The sequence below is a fragment of the Physeter macrocephalus genome, chromosome 8, assembly GCF_002837175.3.
Source record: "Physeter macrocephalus isolate SW-GA chromosome 8, ASM283717v5, whole genome shotgun sequence".
Classification (NCBI taxonomy): domain Eukaryota; kingdom Metazoa; phylum Chordata; class Mammalia; order Artiodactyla; family Physeteridae; genus Physeter; species Physeter macrocephalus.
In genome coordinates, this window is record NC_041221.1 from 13,279,617 (window position 1) to 13,300,209 (window position 20,593).

At 54.5% G+C, this 20,593-nt stretch overlaps 1 protein-coding gene across 2 annotated transcripts in view; it reads left to right on the plus strand.

The window, feature by feature from the left end:
• The first annotated feature begins 9,736 nt into the window (after positions 1-9,736).
• PDXK (pyridoxal kinase) overlaps positions 9,737-20,593 on the plus strand; it is a 26,819-nt gene continuing 15,962 nt past the window's right edge. The window contains exon 1 of one of the 2 annotated variants that reach the window (XM_007121273.2): positions 9,737-10,011. In XM_007121273.2, the coding sequence (XP_007121335.1) occupies positions 9,925-10,011 (87 nt within the window). In that variant the 5' untranslated portion in view covers positions 9,737-9,924. The remainder of the gene's footprint in view (positions 10,012-20,593) is intronic. The other variant, XM_028492695.2, reaches the window with a different exon arrangement.

Sequence of the window (20,593 nt, forward strand, 5' to 3'; positions counted from 1 at the left end):
AGAGAGGGAGAGAGAGAGAGAGAGAGAAAGAAAGAAGAAAGGGACAAAGAAAGGAAGGAAGGAAGAAAGAAAGAGGAAGGAAATGGGGAGGGAAGGAAGGAGGGAGGAAAGAAAAAAAGAAAGGGAGGGAGGGAGAAAGGAAGGAAGGAAGGAAGGAAAAAGAAAGAAAACAGTTTTGAAAGAATGACCTCCCTGTGCATCTCTTTTCTAAGTTTGGATTTTTCCTCGAGGAATTCAGTTTTCTTTTTCTTTTTGTTTTGCTTTGAATGTCCTTTACTTTAAAAATTTAGAAACAGCTTTATTGAAACATAATTCATATGACAGAGTTCAACCATTGAACATGTACATTTTGGGACTGCCCCGGTGGCGCAGTGGTTAAGAATCCGCCTGCCAATGCAGGGTACACGGGTTCAAGTCCTGGTCCGGGAAGATCCCACGTGCCGCGGAGCAACTAAGCCCATGCACCACAACTACTGAGCCTGTGCTCTAGAGCCCACGAGCTTCAACTACTGAGCCCACATGCCACAACTACTGAAGCCCGCGTGCCTAGAGCCCGTGCTCTACAACAAGAGAAACCACGACAATGAGAAGCCCACGCACCACAGCGAAGAGTAGCCCCCGCTCGCCACAACTAGAGAAAGCCCGCGTGCAGCAACGAAGACCCAACACCGCCAAAAATAAATCAATAAATAAATGTTTATAAATTTTTTTTAAAAGATAATATACATTTTGATGATTTTTAGTATATTGACAGAACTGTGCATCCGTAGAGTAATCTAATTTTAGAACATTTTCAGCATAACCCTTCAAAATCATGTCCGTATTTAGCCATCACTCCCATTCTCTGCCCAAACCTCAGCCGTGAGCAGCCACTGATCTGCTTTCTGTCTCTATGGATCTGCAGAGTTGCCTATTCTGGACGTTGCGTAGAAATGAAGCCTACAATGTGTGACCCTGTGACGGGCACCAGTGTCGTCTGGGGAAAAAACTCCTCTGCCGCCTCCCCTCCAGTCTGCTCTGAAGGGCAGGGCCTGGCTGGCCCCGCACTTGCTTGGCCTGCTCCTCACCCAGTGGCAAGGCAGCTCCCGCGCTACAGCCAAGCTCCTGGTTCGCCCTGGGCAGCGTCCAGCGGAGCCTGAGAGCCCCGGTCACAGACGCATGGGCCACGGGGGTGCCGCCGGGTGCTGCGCCCGTGTCGAGGAGCCTGCGGGCCAGTGCGGATGCCCCGCCCGGGAGGCCGCGCCCGCCTCTTGTCCGACGGGCGCCCTGTGTTGGTGCCCCGGGAGCTGGACAGCAGGAGAGTCAGCACGGGGCAGAGGAGACAGGAGGCCAGGCTGGAGCTTCCGAGGAAGGAGGGAAGTCCCTGGGAAGAGGACGGGGAAGACGAAGGGGAGGGGGGCCTCACAGCTGGGGAGGCCCTCTGGAGACTGGCTGCCACGAGGAGCAGGAACAGTTCAGAGCACCCGCCGCCCCAGGCGCTCGCGGGGCCCTCTGCTTGGGGTGAGGTGTCCAGGGCCCGCCTCAGCTTCCCAGCATCTGGAATGACTCAGAACCCCCGGCCACACCTCTAGCTTTGTGCTTTGTTCTAAATGAACGTTATGTTTTACCACCCTTGGCTTGTCACTGGGTTTGTTCTGCTTAAATTTGATGTGTCAGCTCCTAGAATGGAGAATTTGCCTTCATGACATTTGATAACGCACTGAGCTTGCTTGCCTTTTCCTTTTTTTTTGCAGTAAAGTATACCGAATGTAGATTTACCACTTTTGACCATTTTTTTTTTTTTGCGGTATGTGGGCCTCTCACCGTTGTGGCCTCTCCCGTCGCGGAGCACAGGCTCTGGACGCGCAGGCTCAGCAGCCATGGCTCACGGGCCCAGCCGCTCCGCGGCACGTGGGATCCTCCCGGACCGGGGCACGAACCCGCGTCCCCTGCATCGGCAGGCGGACTCCCAGCCACTGCGCCACCGGGGAAGCCCCACTTTAACCATTTTTAAGTGTACAGTTCAGTGATATTAAATATAGTCATAATGTTATGCAACCATCACCACTGTTCCTCTCCATAACCCTTTTCATCTCGTAAACCTGAAACTCTACACCCATTACACGCTCACTCCCCATTCCTACCCACCCCCGCACCCACCACTCTACTCTCTGTCTCTACGATTTTGACTAATCTAAGTACCTCACGTAAGAGAAATCATACGGTATTTGTCGTTTTGTGACTGGTTTATGTCACTGAGCATAATGTCCTCAAGGTTCATCCATGCTGCGTACGTCAGGATTTCCTTCTTTTTTAAGGCTGAATAGTATTCCATTCTATGTATACACCACATTTAGTTTATCCATTCATGCCTTGATGGATATCTGAGTTGTTTCCACTGTTTGGCTTTGTAAATAGTGCTGTTATGGAACATGGGTGTGCAAATATCCATCTGAGTCTCTGCTTTCAGTTCTTTGGGGCAGATACCCAGACGTGGGATTGCTGGTTGTACGGTAATTTTATATTTGATTTTTTGAGACTTGCCTTTTTATTACCAGTTGGTTGATTTATCCATCCACCCCTCCACTCCTCCCTCCTTCCCTCCCTGCATCCCACGGTTATTGACGGGCTTCCCTGGTGGCGCAGCGGTTGGGAGTCCGCCCGCCGATGCGGGGGACGCGGGTTCGTGCCCCGGTCCGGGAGGATCCCACGTGCCGCGGAGCGGCTGGGCCCGTGAGCCGCGGCCGCTGAGCCTGCGCGTCCGGAGCCTGTGCTCCTCAGCGGGAGAGGCCACGGCAGTGAGAGGCCCGCGTACCGCTAAAAAAAAACAAAAAAAAACCCCACAACATTAATTGACTACCACCGGCCAGGCACAGTATGGATGTTGTGATGTAAGACAGAGAGCTCGGGTCCCTGCCTTAATGGAGTTAACAGTCAAGTCGAGGACGCTGATTTTATTAAGCAGCAGCGTTGATCGTGTGCCCCCATGTGATTCCCCCAGGAAGTATGCGGGAGGGATGCTGTCATTACCCCTGTTTTCCAGATGAGGCACTACTGAGCTGAGGGCGCACCTTGGCCAGAGCAGACCTTAATAAAGGACTGCAGTTGTGTGAGCCAGTGGCTCTCGTAGGCTCTGATGCTGCATGACCAGGTCTGGGTCAGCCCTGGGCTGAGAAGGACGGGCCTGTTTGGCACAATCTCAGAAGCAAACGGAAGACCCTGTACCTTTAGATGACACATTTGAGATCATTTAAAACTCTAAATGGAGTAACTGGACTTCTCTGGTGGCACGGTGGTTAAGAATCCGCCTGCCAATGCAGGGGACACGGGTTCGAGCCCTGGTCCGGGAAGATCCCACATGCCACGGAACGGCTAAGCCCGTGCGCCACAACTACTGAGCCTATGCACCACAACAAGAGAAGCCACTGCAATGAGAAGCCGGTGCACCGCAACAAAGAGTAGCCCCCGCTCGCCGCAACTAGAGAACGCCTGTGTGCAGCAATGAAGACCCAACGCAGCCAATAAATAAATAAAATAAAATAAAATTTAAATGGAGTAACTATGGTTCAGGCATCCAGAATGGAGCTGGGAGGCCATTGTGGATGTGACGGAAACATTCCTGCATCACTGAGAACTTGAATTTTTGAACTGTATCAAACTCAAGCATACCACAAACCATTTCCATAACAAAAGCTGCCGGGAGCTGCTGGGAGCTGCCGGCAGCAGCCTTGTAGTTTCAAAGTCCCCCCATTTCTCAACTGTACAATCGTTTGGAACCCCAGCCAACTATTTTTTTTAAGATGATTTGATTTTTTTTACCTAGTGATCTATTTATTTATTTATTTATTTTACTTTTGGCTGCGTTGCTGCCAGCAGCAGCCTTGTAGTTTCAAAGTCCCCCCATTTCTCAACTGTACAATCGTTTGGAACCCCAGCCAACTATTTTTTTTAAGATGATTTGATTTTTTTTACCTAGTGATCTATTTATTTATTTATTTATTTTACTTTTGGCTGCGTTGGGTCTTCGTTGCTGCGCAGGGGCTTCCTCTAGTTGTGGCGAGCGGGGGGCTGCTCTTCGTTGCAGTGCACGGGCTTCTCATTGCAGTGGCTTCTCTTGTTGCAGAGCACGGGCTCTAGGAGCATGGGTTTCAGTAGTTGTGGCACAGGGGCTCAGTAGTTGTAGCTCGCGGGCTCTAGAGCACAGGCTCAGTAGTTGTGGCACACAGGCTTAGTTGCTCTGTGGCATGTGGGATCTTCCCGGACAAGGGCTCGAACCCATGTCCCCGGCCTTGGCAGGTGGATTCTTAACTACTGTGCCACGAGGGAAGCCCCCCAACCAATTACTGTTTAACAAGCACCCTTACTTCTAGCCAGATCCAGTCCTAGTTCTTGGCAAACAAGTTCTGTAACCTTGCGGTTTGGGGACATTATAAGCCTCCCCCATTTTGTAGTCCTGCAGAAGACAACTGAAGTGCCTCTTGAATCTGCGTCTCCCGGGCTGCAGTCCTAACAAAGCCCAAATAAATGCCTCTTTATTTCAACCATGTCTCCATTCTTGGAATTCTTGGTTAGCACTCTAAAAATCCAGCTTCTACAATTAGATCAATCCCTTTTATTTGCATATATAACTTCTATAAAAGTCTAGGGAGACGTTACACAAGTTCTTATCTAAAAATGTCTCATGTGTTTTTTATTTTCCAATTTTCAAGGATTCTTTAAAAATACAGATACCTAGTCCTGACGAGTCTGTGCTAATTATCATCAGCTGCCGACAGGAGTGTCAATTACACACCTTCCTAGAGTATAATTTGGCAATATATATTAGTAATCTAAGATAAACTACCCCTTTACCTGTCATTCCTCTTCAAGGAATCTATGCTAAGAAAGTAACCAGACAACAAGGTCCTACTGCATAGGACAGGGAACCATATTCAATATCCTGTGAAAAACCATAATGGAAAAGAATCTGAAAAAGAATATGTACAACTGAGTAACTTTACTGTACAGCAGAAATTAACACAACACTGTAAATCAACTATACTTTAATAAAATTTAAAAAATAAATAAATTGATAAATCTTTTTTAAAAAAGTAACCAGAAATTCAAACAAAGATTTACTTACAAGTAAGTCCAATGAAATATTTATAACACTGAAAAGCTGGAGACGACCTGACTATCAAATAATAGAGGATTAAAGAAATTCTTGTAACTCCATATGATGGAAATAATGTAGCCATGAAAGACTACGGAGAAATATTGGAGGACACCATTGATAGCATGAAAATATGGCTGATTCGCTTTGCTGTGCAACAGAACCGAACTCAGTAATGTGAAGCAATTATACCCCAATAAAGATCTATTAAAATAAAAAAAAGAAAAAGAAAAGATAATATCACATATACACGTAGTACCTTACAATCCCAATGTTTAAAATATCTAACATCAATATGTTTCTTGAGCACTTACCATGTATCAGATACTTACCAGGTTATCATGTAAAAGCAGGCAGATATGCATAGAAATAAGGCCAGAAAGCTACACACCCTAAGATAATGGGGCTCTGAGGAGTTTGGGGTTTCTTCTTTGTAGTGTTTGTAATCTTCCCCAGCTTTCTACAACACGAGTTTCTCTTATAACTAGAGACACAGTGAATGATGTTTAAGAAACTCTGCGAGGCACAGTGCATAGAAAGAAAAGCAGCCGTTGCAGCAAAGTTAATCCCAAACCATCTAGGACAGCAAACTTTGCTTCCAGTTAGATGGCAGGAAAATCCAATCCAAACGCCCGTGGAAGATGAATTCACAGTAAAAGAGAGAATTCCCTTGCTCTCTCTCTTTTCTTTCTTGGTGAATCATTTGCCCAAGAGGCCCCTTGAGGGTCTAAAATTCTTGGGTTTTGGCCCAGATTTTGAATCTTTTCTTAATTAGAGTATCACTAGGGAGAGAAAGGAAACACTTGCAATGAAGGTTGGCAGGGAAGAGTGTAAGGCTTGACGTTATTTCTGTGGGTGGGGCCTCTGACTAGTGACAACCCCTCGCAGACTAGCACTGAAACTTAGCACACACTTCCACGATCTCCTGGGGGAGGACTGTCCAGGTGGCCTGGGAGCTGTTTCAGGTGGAGCCTGAGAGGCTGTCAGAGGGGTCACCTCAGTGACCCGAAGACGGCGAGGGGAGCTTCAAACCAGACAAGGACTGAGGATTAAAAAGTCAAATGACACCCGGACAGCCCAGGAAAGAATCTAGGGGATTGTCTAGTGTTTTGAAGACACTAGCCCGAAGTGTTTTAAAGGTTCAGAAAATCTTGGCTCTTCCTAAGATTAAGCAAAAACTAAGTAAATAACCTACTCTAATTAAAAGAAAACAAAAAAACCAAAACTTGTAATCTAGGCTTCAGGTTCAGCTGTTGTCTCTTAAGACGTTCTGAAACTGGGAAACATCCCAAAGCCTGTTCCCAAAAGGATGCAGCAACTTTGTAAATACGGAAGGGTTTCAGACTAGATTCTTCATCCCATAAAAATGGCTCCCGGAGTCCATTAGTCATGAGAGCAAAGTGGACTTTTCCACCAGCTTCTGTTCCAGCAGGGCCAGGGGAATCCTGGAGAAGTATCAACAAGGAAACTCTTATTGAAATCACGCACGCACGCCAGGCCCTGCTCTCAGCTCCACGTGGGCCAATCTGCTGACTCCCCTTAACATCACTTGGACGTGGTTACTATGATCACGTCTCTGCTTGAGGAAATGGGGAAACTGAGTCCAAGGGTTGATCTAACTTGTCACTTCGAGGTGATACGGCCGTCAGAGGCGCTGGGATCCAACCCGGGATGTGTGGCTCTGAAACCCACAACCCAGATTGGAACTCGAGCCCACTGTCTTTTAATTGAGATCACACACCTGGTCTCAGGACTTAATGAAGCTCAGGTTCTTGACGTCTGGTCACAGAAAGAATTCAGCGAGAGGCAAAGTGATAGGTAAGAAGTGGTTTTATTTAGAGAGGTACACAAAGCATAGACAGAATGCAGGCTGTCTCCAAAGGCAAGAGCGACGCCAGGGCATGGGGTCATCTGGCAAGTGAGAGCGGCCCTGGGAGCAACACTCTCCACAGACAGAGGGTGGGCCGCCTTGGAAGTCGAGAGACCCTGAAATGTGGGGTGGTTAGTTTTTATGGGTTGGATAATTTCATAGGCTAATGAGTGGGAGGCTCATTCCAACTATTTGGGGGAAGGGGCGGAGAGTTCCAGGAATTGGGCCACCGCCCAATTTTTGACCTTTTATGGTCGTCCTCGGACCTATCACGGTGCCTGTAGGTGTGTCATTTAGCATATGCTAACGCATTACAAGCAGTTTACAGTGAGGCTCAAGGTCTACTGGAAGTCAAATCTTCCACCGTCTTGGACCTAGTTGGTTCTAGGAAGGTTATGTCTAACCTCAAGGGCTATGTCATTCTTTCAGAGGTTGTGCCCTGCCCCCTTCCCTCCTGTTTCAGCTCCAGAGTCCAGAGCTCACCCTAGTGTATTAACTACATTTTCTTAGGTTCTGTATTCTTTATTTTTTTTTTGGCTGCTTTGGGTCTTCATTGCTGCGCGCGGGGCTTTCTCTAGTTGCGGCGAGCGGGGGCTGCTCTTCTGTGCGTGCGCGGGCTTCTCATCGCGGTGGCTTCTCTCCTCGTGGAGCGCGGGCTCTAGGCACGTGGGCTTCAGTAGTTGCGGTGTGTGGGCTCGGCAGATGTGGCTCGCGGGCTCTAGAGCGCGGGCTCAGTAGTTGTGGCGAACAGGCTTCGTTGCTCCACGGCACGTGGGATCTTCCAGGACCAGGGCTCGGACCTGTGTCCCCTGCATTGGCAGGCGGATTCTTAACCACGGTGCCACCAGGGAAGTCCCTTGATCTTTTTAAAAATTATTATTATTTTTATTTTTTGACCACGCTGCGCGGCATGTGGGATCTTAGTTCCCCAACCAGGGATCGAACCCGGGCCCTTGGCAGTGAAAGTCCCGTGTCTTAACCACTGGACCGCCAGGGAATTCCCTTAGCTATTATTAATCAACAATTATTATTAACTATGATGTGCTTCCTCTTTAAAATCTGGATGGCTAAGACCCTGCCCCCTTCCTCATTGTCCCAGGCAGAAGCCGGGTCACTGCATCCACTGTTCTCACCAGGCTAGAGAGGTTTAAACTTGCTGACTTGGGTCACCAGGGGGACGGAAATCACTGTGTCTGCAAGGGTGAAACCCCAGAGGCAGCAGGTTGGGAGTGAGAGATAAAGGGCAGGGTCATGACCACGGTGCTTGAAACCCAGCAGGACCCTGTGGGGTCCTCCCAGGTACATATCTTTTCTGTGTCCCCCATTTCTGGTTTGTAGGAAATAGGCTTCATTCAGCCTCCTAGACCTTCCTGAACATCAAAGAGCAGATTCAAACAGTTGCTAATTAGGGAAGTAAGCAATGCAGAAACAAAGGAGGAAAATCAAGAAACTATAGTGCAGCGATTAAAGCAGGATCCTGGTTTCTCCTCAAGGCACAATATCTTTGAGTTCTTCTGCAGGAACTAAGGCCCCAACCCAGGTGGAGGATGGTAACTTCAGGCTGAGCACAAGATCCCTGGGTCACCACCCCCCCCACCAACCCCCCTTACCTCACCACCAACCAATCAGAAGGAAGTCACACACCCTGCAGCCCTCACCCCCAATTTTGCCTATAAAACTTCTCCTTGAAAACCATGGAGGAGTTCAGAGTTTTGAGCACCAGCCACGCTGTTCTCCTTGTTGGGCTCTGCAATAAACCTTTCTCTGCGCCAAACTCCAACTTTTCCGTTTGTTTGGCCTCACTGTGCGTGGGCACAGGAACTTGCCTTCAGTAACAGGCTGGGCTCCCACCACGTGGGTTTGCCCTTGCCTGCAGGTTCTGAAAGAGGACATTGCACAGGGGTGGTGCGGTGCACACTGGCCAGGTGGCCAGGCCCAGAACACCCTGAGGCAGAGGGCCAGCCACGTGTCACGGGTTGGGGAACTGGGCTCCTGGGGGTCCCCAAGGGTCTCATGGCACCGTGGAGGTGTCCGCCCCCCAGGCCTCTGTGGGGCAGTTTGGGTCTCCGCTAGCCGGGTAACTCTGCGTGGATCAGGTCTGCGTGCCCTAGGCGGGGGCGCCCCCATGGACAAGGTGGGCCTGGATCCTTGGTCCTGCGGGGCGGTCGCGGGGCTCGTGCGTCCTAGCGCTGGTCCGCGTGGTGGCCGCAGGGGCCATGGACCGCGCGGGGGTTCCAGGACCTGCAGGCCCTGGAGTGGGGACCCGGCACTGCGCGCCACGGGGCCCTAGCGGGGGCTCTCCCGGTAACTCCCAGCCCGGCCGCCCCTCTGCTGGCACCCCTGCCCGCACCCACTCTCGGGGCGCCGCACCAGTGCGTTTCCTCCGTGGGAGTCCTTGTCTGACCGCCTAGTAGTTCAGCGGCGCCGGGAAGTGTGGGTTAGAGGCGTGGCGCAGGGCCAGGGGGCGACCTCAGAGGAGTGAATGAATGGCCCGAGGAACCGAAGGATGAAGGCCGGCCGGCCGGCGCTGCAGTGCCCTGCGGGGTAAAATTGAGAGTGCACGCCGGGTTTCGGAGGGTGGCCGCCCACGTGCCAGGAGCGCTGAGTGACGTGGCTGGGTCGCCCGGGCCGAGGGTGCGCTCTGCATCTTCCCTGTCCCCCGCGAGGGGCGGGGGGCGGGCCCCGCGCGGATGCCCCACCCCGGTCCCGCCCCCGGCCCGCCCCGGCGCAGCGCCGGACCCGCGGGTTTCCAGCCGCGCTGAGGTCAGAGGGAGGCGGTCTGTCGCCCGAGCGGAGCGCCTGCGCCTAGCGGGGCGGTGGCGGAGCGGAGCCGGAGCGTGGCCGGAGCCGAGCGGAGAGCAGACCCAGCGCGCGGCGGAGACGCTGACCCCGCCCGGCCCCGCGCCGCCGCGGCAGGCCCGGCATGGAGGAGGAGTGCCGGGTGCTCTCCATTCAGAGCCACGTCGTCCGCGGCTACGTGGGCAACCGGGCGGCCACGTTCCCGCTGCAGGTACGCTTACGTAAGCCGGCGGTGTCCCCGCGCCCGGCCGTGCGGGCCCGCGAAGGGGTGGCCGCAGCCGGGCCGCGTGACCTTGGCCGGGCAGCCCCAAGGGTCTGGAGCGCGGGGTGCCCAACGCGGGCGGGGGAGGCAGGCGCTTTGCGGGGCGGGGCTCGGGGCAGCACTTGGACCCTTGCGGTGGGACGGGGCGGGGATGCGGGCCCTGGGTTAGAATGGAGCCCCCGCGCGAGCGGTGCGTACCCACCGGCCCGACCCTGGGGACGAGAACATGCGGCGTCGCGGCCGGAGACCCCGCGAAGGAGGGCGCTGGGTAGGCAGGTGGAGGCACTGCCCACCTGGTGGGCTCCCCATTCCGTCCCCGCCCCCTGTGGGTCAGGATGCTGAGAGGGAGGAGGAGGAGGAGCCCCGCAGTGAGGCCCCGGGCGGCAAGGGTGGTGGGCTCCATCCTGCGAGTGACCGCTCCGGGGAGGTGGTCGCCGGGCAGGGGATGGGGCGGAGAAGGCCTCCCTGCCGGTGTTGGCTCTGGAGAAGAAAAGCCCAGCGGCCAGTTCGGGCCCGTGCAGGGTCTGGCTTTAGAAGCCGCTCGTTACATGTGCCCCCCTTTCCTTACTGGGGTGCCCGCGGGCTTCCTCCCGCCTCCCCAGCCTGTCCGCGGTCAGGGGCTCACCGTCTCTCTGGCTCATCAGCCGGCACCTGCTGCTTCCTGTCGCAGCCCCGAGGTTACGGTTGGGCGGCCCTTGGAGGGGCAGGGAGAGGCCTGGGTGCAGTGGGGTGTCATGCTGGGGTGTCCGCATCGGGGTCCCTGGCACTTCGTTGCCCTGCGGGCTCAGGAGGAGGCTGGGCGTCCGGGCAAGGTGGTGGCTCTCTCGGACCACTCACCTTTGGTCCATTGTCCCTGGGCCCCACCATCCCTGAGTAAGGAGCCGGTGTCGGGCCCCTGCTGTGTGTGCCAGGTCCCTGTTCTGGGCCCTCAGGGACGTGAAGGGCCACCCACTCACAATGGCCTGTGGGCTGCCGGCTGGCTGGAGGGACCCTGGGGAGGGTTGGAACCACCTCAGTAGAGATTGAGGGCCGACCTGAGGCTAGCAGGCCCGTCGCCTGAGGAGGAAGCAGTGGAATGAAGACTGAAGGTGGAAAGGTACAGGGGTTCAAGTCCAAGGGACCTGCCCAGCCGCCACTGATGTGTGAGCACCTGTGGGATCATGGGAGGCCCTTGGCCCTCCCGTTCTGACCAGTGGCGCTTCAGACCGCGGGGCCGGTTGGGGTGCGCCTGCACCGTCCGGAGGCCCCAGCTCTTCTTGGTCACTGATTGCTTGGGCAGGGCCGGTGCGGTGGGACCATGCTGGGGGGCGGGGAGCGCAGCGCAGGGTCCCTGCAGCAGGGGCAGACGGGAAGGTGGAACCAGGCAGTTCCCCGGCAGACACCGGTGGCAGCCGCCCCCCACTGGGAGGGAGCCTGGGGAGCCGCCCTTCCCAGAGGTGTGCAGAGGTGCAGCAGGCCTCTGCCGGCTTCCCTGAGCCTCTGCCTCTCCCTCCTCCCCACCCGCCTGCGGCCACTTCCTTCTTTCTCTTTCTCTTTCCCCGGGGCATACTGTTCCTCTGCTCACCTTGTTCCTGAATTTCCCGGCACTAACACACTCTCCTGAATTTCTCAACTAACACACCGGAATGTCCTTTTCCAGTTACTTGACGGGGTGCTCCTCTGGACCACCCACTTGGGGGAAGTGCCTCTTAAGGACTGGACCTCGGTTCTTGCCTGGGGTCTCCCCAGTGCCCAGCATCCAGCATCTTTACCTGTGGGCTTGAGGGACATAGGTAGGGGGTGGTCCTCTCCCTCGTGTCATCCCTGGGGTGAGGGTGACACCTCTGCCTCTGATTTAATCCATCCCTGCACTTCCTTCTGTCTACTTAAAGAGAAACACACAACATGAGGCTTGTGAGTTTAAGGTCCCCCCCCGCCCCCCCGCGGACTTACTGAGGATTGTAGCCCGGGAGACAGCCTCTCAGGGTGCCGCTCTGAAGAGGCTGGGGAGAAACCAGTTTATATGTGATGTTTTTTTAGCTGGGAAATACATGCAGTCAAGCATACATCTTGGTAGAAGGTTACGGCTAATCAGGAAGAACAGATACCTTAAGTTAATGATTTTAGTGCTTTTCTAAGTATAGGAAGATGCAGGAATTTGGCGTCATTGAAATTCTTTCTGAGATATGCATCTAAGTATCTTAGGGCACAGAGTGCCTCCCAGGGTTTTTTTTTTATCCTGAATTCTTCAGGTGGGCGACTGAAGTGGGTTAGACTTAGGCTTGTATCAGTTGAACCGGAAGTGAGCCAGGCTCTTTGTTTTTCTTTGTTCACACTCCCCTGGAGGCTTATGAGGCCCAGGAGGAGGGGCAGTTCTTTAGCCCGTGACCTTGAAGAAGCTACCTTCCGCCTTGAGCCCTCTGGTGCTCAGTTGCCTCATCTGTAGAATGGACACGACGCCTGCCTCACGTCATTTTCGGGCCAGGGAACATAGGGAGGGTGAACGTCTCTGGGAGATGCCTGGGAGGTGCTGGCTGCTGAATGAGGTGGCCCCAGTGCCCGAGGGTGCTTTTCGTACCCCTCACTGTGCAGAAAGACCAGACAGGAAGGTGGTAGGGCTGGTGGCAGCAAGCGTGCCTGGGGCATCTCGGGGAGGCCAGGACCCCCCTCAGGACTGGATGTGGGTTAGGGTTCCTTACGCATGTCCTTTGCCCTCATTACCTCCTCCTCCTAATTACAGAAATAAGACGTAGTCTTGGAGGGTGGAAAGGGCTGAGGAGAAGGAGAAAGTCAGAGAGGGTGGCCCTCAAAACATGTTCCACCGAACCATGCCCACCTTGATGGTGGACTTCCAGCCTCTAGATTTGTGCGACAGTAAACTTTATTTTGCGGCTTGAGCACCAACACGGTCCCTGTTTGAGGTCCAGCTTGGGGCACACAGTTCAGCTCATAACAAGAACAATTTCCAGAGATTCCTTAGCTTGCTGACCACTTAGTGCTTCCTTGTCTGGAGTCCAGATTTCTCATGGGTCTCGCTCTTGCTTGGGCCCGGGCTGCGGAGCTCTTGTAAGTACTGCAGGATGCTCCATGGGGTCCCACGCAGGCATTTTGCTCCCCTCCCCATGTGTGAGCGCTGCTGGATCAGGGCGATGCAGGGAGATGGGTGGCTCCAGGCCCACCAGCCTTAGCTCAGGATGGGCTGGGGGTGGGTGGAGCCTGGAAGTGGCCTCTCCCTGCACGGTTCCAGCCAGCCAGCCAGCCCTTAACTCCCACAGCTGTGCTGAGTGGGGAATATATTCTGAATACAGCTGGAGACTCCAAAGGCATGGTTGTCCGCAGAGCTGAGTATGGGACGAGAACTTGGAAATGGCAGGAGAAGGTGGGGTCTGGCTGGGCCCCACAGACGTGGGGAGATGGGAAGATGCACTTGGGGGGGATGGAGAGGCCGCCTGGGGGGCTACCCGGTGCCCCTGGTGTTGGAGATCCGACTCGGGGACCGTCAGTGCCTCCTGAGACTGTCTAAGCCTCGTCTGCACAGCGAGAACAGTCCTCTTGGCAATCAGATGGTGCCAGGCTCCCAGGACACTGCCCGGGTGTAGCTCTGCCGTGGTGGGGCGCAGTGGGGGCCGATCCAGGGGGACCCCCACTCCCCGCTCCCAGGTGGACGTGGCCCAGAGTTGTCCCGGCTGGGTGCCTGCGAGCCTGGGCTTCAGGGCTCTGGTTCCCAAACTGCTTTCTGCCAGGTCCTCACAGCGCACTGGTGGGCAGCCCGCGAGCAGCTGCCTTCCCTGGGCAGAGGAAAACATACAGAAGAGAAAGGACCAGACCCTTGACCCTGGTTGTGGATCTGTTTCTGGCCTCGAGTCCAGAGTCCACCTTAGGGGCCGAGGGGAGCACTGGCGCTGTGACCAGCGACACAGCAGGTAGAGCCGTGGGCAAGATGATCCCGCATGTGCAGCGAGCAAGGAAAGCGAGGGCGGGCTCGTGGTCTTCGCACCTCCGTCCCTGGAGAGGGCGCTGCTGAGTCAAGGGTGTCAGGCCATGTGATGCATCTGGGGCGCCCTCCCTGCGCAGGCCCAGGGACCTCCCGCTGCTCAGGCCTTGATTCTGGGGAAAGGAAAGGGAAGGGGTGATGGACCCAGTGAGGCCTCCTCTCACCCCAGACGCTGGGGGGCGTGTTTCCTCCTGGAGGTAGAATGGTTCTTTGGAGCCCCCGCACGCGTGCGCCTGCGTGCGTGTGTGTGTACAGTCGGCCAGGCCCCCTGATCCAGCAGCTCCTCCCTTGTTTTTGCAGCCGCACAGACCCTCTTCTACCCTGTTGCTTCCCATTTTGGTGAAAATCCAGCAGGGACACGAAGCTTAGGCTTATGTATGCGTTTCCCCCGGGCAGCCGCAACAAAATGCCACAGACTGGGGGCTTAAAACCACAGATTTATTCTCCCGCAGCTCTAGGGGCCAGAAGTCTGAAATCAAGATGTTGGCGGGACTGCATCCCTTCCAGAGGCTGGAGGGGAGGGTCCTTCCTGCCTCTTCCAGCTTCCGGGGGCTCCGGGCACTCCTTGGCTTGTGGCAGCATCACTCCAATCCCTGCCTCCTGTCACATGTGCCCCTCCTGTGTGTCTCTTATAAGGACCTCTGTCATTGGGTGTATCTGGGTCCACCCAGATAATCCAGGATGATCTTATCTCGAGATGTTTAACTTGATTGTGTCTTAAAGGACCGTATTTCCAATTTGGTACCAATTTGGTATGTGCGTGAGTCCCCAGCCAACATGTATTTTAAGGGCCACAGTTCAATCCACTGTAGGTTAGAAGGAGCCTGTTTGGAGAACTTTAAAAGTGGCACACATTGGAGGTTTAATTAAAGGCCCAGAAGTTGACACAACATCCAAAAGCTGTCCTTTTTGGGAAGGATGGCACTGGCGGGCGTCAGGCTGCCTGTTCAGCTGCGGCTCCTGTGTCTCCCTCCCAGCCCGGCGGCCAGGTGCTTTTCCTGCCAGCAGCCGCTCTGCTGGGTGGACGAGCCCGTCTGAAGGTGTCCAGCCGGCTAGGTAGCGGCTTCGGGCCGGCTCTGTGGTGCACCCCTCCTTCTGAGGCTGTGTCTGGAGTTTGGCACTGCTGCTTTAAGGCACGTGTGACCTCTGTGGTAGGGGTCACCAGAGGCTCATGGTGCCTCCTTGAAGGGCCATGCTGGGGGCAGGGACGTTAAATTATGGAATTCTGTGGCCTTGAGATTCTGACTTGGGACCTTAGCTCAGAACCCATTTAAACACCACGTCGCCAAGATGGGAATGCAAGACCACAGGCGGCCCCGGAAGATGGTTTAGGGGGACGTCTCAGTTTGGGGCCTGCAGAAATCCACTTCATTCTCTGAGTTTCCTGGCCCCTCGGTACAGAAGCAGAACTGAGACATCTAAGAGGGCTGGGTGGAGACTCTGTTTCTTTGTACAGGGACCCCAAAGCCAGGCCTGATTGCCAGCGGACTGGCTCAGACACCCCGCAGGAAGAGGCAGGCTGGTGGCAGTGGGTGTGCTGAGAGGCCCCTGGCCTGAAAACCTGGATACAGGCCCCTCCCTTGCCTAGTGACATGGCCACAGGAGCTGAGCAGCGGTGGGCGGTCCTGGGGTGTTAGAAGCACATGTGCACGTGAGGACGACTCACCCAGCCTCTCCTAGAGGCTCGTGACTGGGTCCCAGGAGGCGCTTCAAACCATAAGGAGCTTATTTCCAGCCTCTCACAGTGAAGAACCCTCTGAGCCACAAGGTGATCTTCTTCAGAAGATGTCTTGATTCGTGGTCAAAATACCTGGTCCTTTGGAAAATCTTTACATTTTTTTTCCTTAGAATTCCTGGGATAAAAATGACCTTTGCAGCAGAACTGCATTTGGAAGATACTGGAGGAATGTCACCTGCCCTTTAAAAGACATAGTTTTTGCCTTCGCATTTTTCACGGTGACACATGCATTGGCAAACAGTGCAAGGGAGCCGACGCCCAAAAGCACACCTCCCTCTGGCCCCGCTCAGGCCACCCAGCACTTCCTGGCGGGGGACGCACTGGGGCTGGAACCCTGTGACCGCCCTCTGGGACGTTCTGTGCTCTGCAGGCCACACGGATCTGCTTGCTTCCCCTCTGGAAGTCCCCATCTCATCCACAGTGTGTCCCAATCCTGGAACTTGGGTGTTGCTTCATTATTTCTCCGACCTTTTATTTTCCCAAGAAGGTCCAGAATTGCTTAATATCTTTATTTTCTAACTCTCTGAGTTTGGGACTGAGATTTCTGTTATCCTTCTCTGCCTGTCATGCAGAAAAGCAAGAACTTAATTGTCTGTGGTGTGTGTGGGTGTATGCATGTGCGTGAGCATTTACGTGTGCATGCTCAGGTGTGGGTGTGTACGTGTGTGGACACCTGTGCGGTTGTGTTGTGCGGCATTGCTGTACTCTTTGTGGCACCCTGTCTGTGCTGCCGTGACCGCCCCTCACAGGGACCTCTGTGGAAGGGGCGGAAGCGTCTGCCAGCAGGTGGCTTCCGGGACTGCACACAGCAGGGACTGTTGGCTGTGGGGCTCAGGGGCTTGGATGTCCCCGGGTGCTCAGCCACTCGGAGCTTTTGAAATAAGATCACAGAGTGATCCAGAAGAGTGACGCCAAGGAGTAGAATAAATGGAGTTTCTCAAGAAGAAGGGAAGGAGGTGTCAGGCCACGGGCCTTGGGCTAGAATCGCACGGTCAGCCGCGGAGGGGCAGTTCCTGCCTCCCCTGCTGACCCAGAGCTGCTTTCCTGTCCCCCGTTTCATGCCAGTGCTGCTGGGAACTTGGGGCGAAACCCCTCCTTTTATTTAGGGCTTTGCAGTGCAGCCCAGCTGAACATGACCGGCTAGTGTGCGGGGCCTGGGAGCCGGGGCGGGTGCACTGTGCTGGGAGCAGGGCTGGGGCTGGGGTGATGGGGTCCGGGGCTGTGATGCTGGGTGAGAGTGCCCATGGGGCGCAGGTGGCCTTGGGACTTAAGGCTGCTTCGGGGGGACACAGGCCTGTTTCCAGTAGGAGTTCCCACTGGAGACTAGAGGTTGGGGGTTGAGCTGAGTGGCAGGGCTGACCAGGCATGGGTGGAGTGAGGGACGCCAGGCACCCAGCCCTGAGGCTGATCAGGCCCATCACAGGCATGGGCTTTCTTTTGTCCCCTCTTTCCTAAAGCTGGTTTCCTAGGAGAGTGACTAAAGGTCTTGCAAAACAAGCCACAGTGAGGGTTTCTGAAGATGGCGAAGTGACCCCTCTCGCTGCCCAGCACCGACCCTGGGGGAACCAGCGTGGTCTGAGCTTCCCCGGCTCCTGCCGTCTGGTGCTCTGCTGAGTTAACGACGGGGTCTCACTGTGTGCCTGGCCGTCAGCAGTGGGTTGAAGACGCAGCAGCCAGGCGGGCAGCCGGGAGCACATAACCCCCCCCAGGCCGCGGGATCCGAGCACGGCGCCCAGCCCCCCGGCACGTGTAGCTGCCCTCGGGGAGGGCTGCTCTGCCCGCAGAGGTGGACACGGGGCTGCGTGGGGCGAGGGGCGGGGGCCTGTGTGCACGGCGTCTTTGGCGTCCCTGCTCTCTGTGGCCGGACGCCTCCGGCGCACCTCGCCGTCCTCGCCCCACTGTCCCCGGGTGCGCCTGCGCATCAGTCGTTGGGGTCTCCCCTGCCCCGGGGGAGCGTGGGGTTGAGGGGCAGCGCCTGACGCCGGGACCCCGCCCAGGTGCCTCGAGTTTGCCTGTGCCTCTCGGTGGGCCTCCCGGGCCTGAGACCGCGTCCCCGGCCTTAGCTGTGCTCACGTGGTCGCGTGCGGACTTGCGCGAACCCAGTGGGCAGCGGGCCGGCTGGGTGTGGTGCTTCTCGGCCGAGGCTCTAGTTCTTTCCGCTCTCGGAGCCTGAGGCCCGGCTTTGGCCCCCGGCCTGCATCCCGGGGCCCACGGGTCACAGCTGGCGGGGAGCTCCAAGTCCCCAAATCCCCGCAAGTCCAGGCGCTCCAGCAGGGGCAGCGAAGGCACGGTTTCCAGCAGGGGCTTGGGGCCGAGAGACCTTTTTCTACACTGAGGAGGGGAGCTCGCAGAGGCCAGAGGCGGCAGAGCTTTGGGGGCTTCAGGAAGCGGCGTGGAATTCACAGGCGGTGGGACGTGCAGCCTGGGGTCTGGGCTTCATCCCACGGCAGCCCTCGAAGGTTGGGGGTCAGTGAGGTGCATCTGGGGCCCCGGGACCAGGGGAATGTGGCGGCACAGAGGCTCCCAGGATGGGAGCGAGGACTTGAAACAGGCCCTCTTGGGCCATCTCCACAGAGAATGCCAGGAGCCTCTGCCCCTGGCTGGCGCCGGGCTGGGGACGGTGGAGGAGGGGGATGCACCGGAGCGGGGGAAGCGGACAGGAGAGAGGCCGGAGGGGGTGTTTCTCCTTATCTCGTGAGGCCTCACTTCCCCTCCCCTCCCCTCTCCGCGCTGAACTGGTCAGTTCTTCCTCGTTTTTCTTAAAATGAGTCTTGTTTCTGGTAAATGATGAAAATGGCAGGGGTGGGGCAGGGCCGGTTTCCCCGGTGTGAGTAATTCCACCGGCTGACCACCAGCTGCCAAGCTGAGTGGGAAGGCAGGCTTGTTGGTTCCAGAGCCCAGGATGCGGCCGCAGCAGCGAGTGAGCCTTGCCGTGAAATGCAGTAACTAGTGGAGGAGCGTGAGCTGGGATAGTTACCAAACCTGCTGATGTAAATATAATTGGCGTCCGCGTGAGCATATTATGGCTGAACAGTTGCATCGCTCCTCAAGGGGCCTCCGAGTTCGGGGCCAGCAGTGCACGGTGTCTTCTCGTCCAGAGCACGCCGACTTCCTCTTCCGCCCCAGCCAGAGAGCTCTGCTTTGCTTTTTTTTTAATTGAAGCATAGCTGGTTTACGATATTGTGTTAGTTTCAGGTGTACAGCACAGTGACTCGGTTATACATATATATTCTTTCGGATTATTTTCCATTATAGTCTATTACAAGATATTGGCTATAATTACGTGCGTTATACAGTAAATCCTTGTGGTTTCTCTGTTTTATATGTAGTGACGTGTTCCCATATTCCTAATTTACCCCTTCCCCACCTTCCTTTCTCTTTCTCTGACCATACATTTGTTTCCTGTGTCCGTGAGTCTATTTCTGGTTTTGTATTATTTTTCAGTATCCACATATATGTGATATTATCTAATATTTGTCTTTCTCTGTCTGACTTCACTTAGTATGATCATCTCTAGAGCCATCCCATTTGCTGCAAATGGCAGCATTTCATTCTTTTTTATGTCTGAGTAATATTCCTGTGTGTGTGTGCGTGTGTGCATAAATAAGCTCTAAGAGAACAAAAAACTTAACTTTGTTCAACTCTATTTCACAAGACCTAGAAAAGTGCCCAGCACTGGGTAGGCTCCTAATAAATCTGAATTAAGAAGAAGAATGAATGAGTGAATGAATATATATACACACACCACATCTTCTTAAACCAGTCGTCTCTTGATGGACACTTAGGTTGCTTCTGTGGATGAAAAATTAATCCGTCAATCTAAGAAAGAAATGGAAAATTTTATTCAAGCCAAATTTGAGGATTATAACCCAGGAAGAGCATCTCAGAAAGCTCTGAGAACTGTTAGGCCTGTTAGAAGTCAAGGCACAGTTACATAAATTTTTGGAGACAGCTGGGCATCAAATGTCATATTATTGCCAGTTTACATAATCCATGTGACCCCTTACAAGATCAAGAAGGAATGTCGGGCTTCTCTGGTGGCGCAGTGGTTGAGAGTCCGCCTGCCGATGCAGGGGACACGGGTTCGTGCCCCGGTCCGGGAAGATCCCACATGCCGCGGAGCGGCTGGGCCGGTGGGCCATGGCCGCTGAGCCTGCGCGTCCGGAGCCTGTGTTCTGCAGCCTGTGTTCTGCAACGGGAGAGACCACAACAGTGAGAGGCCTGCTGGAAGAATGTTGCTCTTTATGGTTGAGCAGGTACTTCTGCCGACGGGGAGGTACCACAAAAAAAAAAAAAAAAAAAAAGAAAGAATGTTATCTTTTAAGGAAAGGTCTTGTAGATGCTGGAAGAATGTTGCTCTTTATGGTTGAGCAGGTACTTCTGCCGACGGGGAGGTTTGTAGATGCAGATATATGATGCAAAGTGGGGGGAGAGAGGAAGCCAAAGGGCAGAGAACATTTTTTTATGTTTAAATTTTTCTTGTCTTGCCATAAAATATAAATTTTATTTCATACTTCCGTATCTTGGCTATTGTAAATAGTGCTGCTGTAAACATTGGGGTGCATGTATCTTTTCGGATTAGAGTTTTCGTCTTTTCTGGCTTTATACCCAGGACTGGAATTGCTGGATCATATGGCAACTCTATTTTTAGTTCTTTAAGGACCCTTCATACTATGTTCTCCATAGTTACTGCACCAATATACATTCCCACCAACAGTGTAGGAGGGTTCCCTTTTCTCCACACTCTCTCCAGCATTTGTTATTTGTAGACTTTTTTTTTTTTTTTTGCGGTACGCGGGCCTCTCACTGTTGTGGCCTCT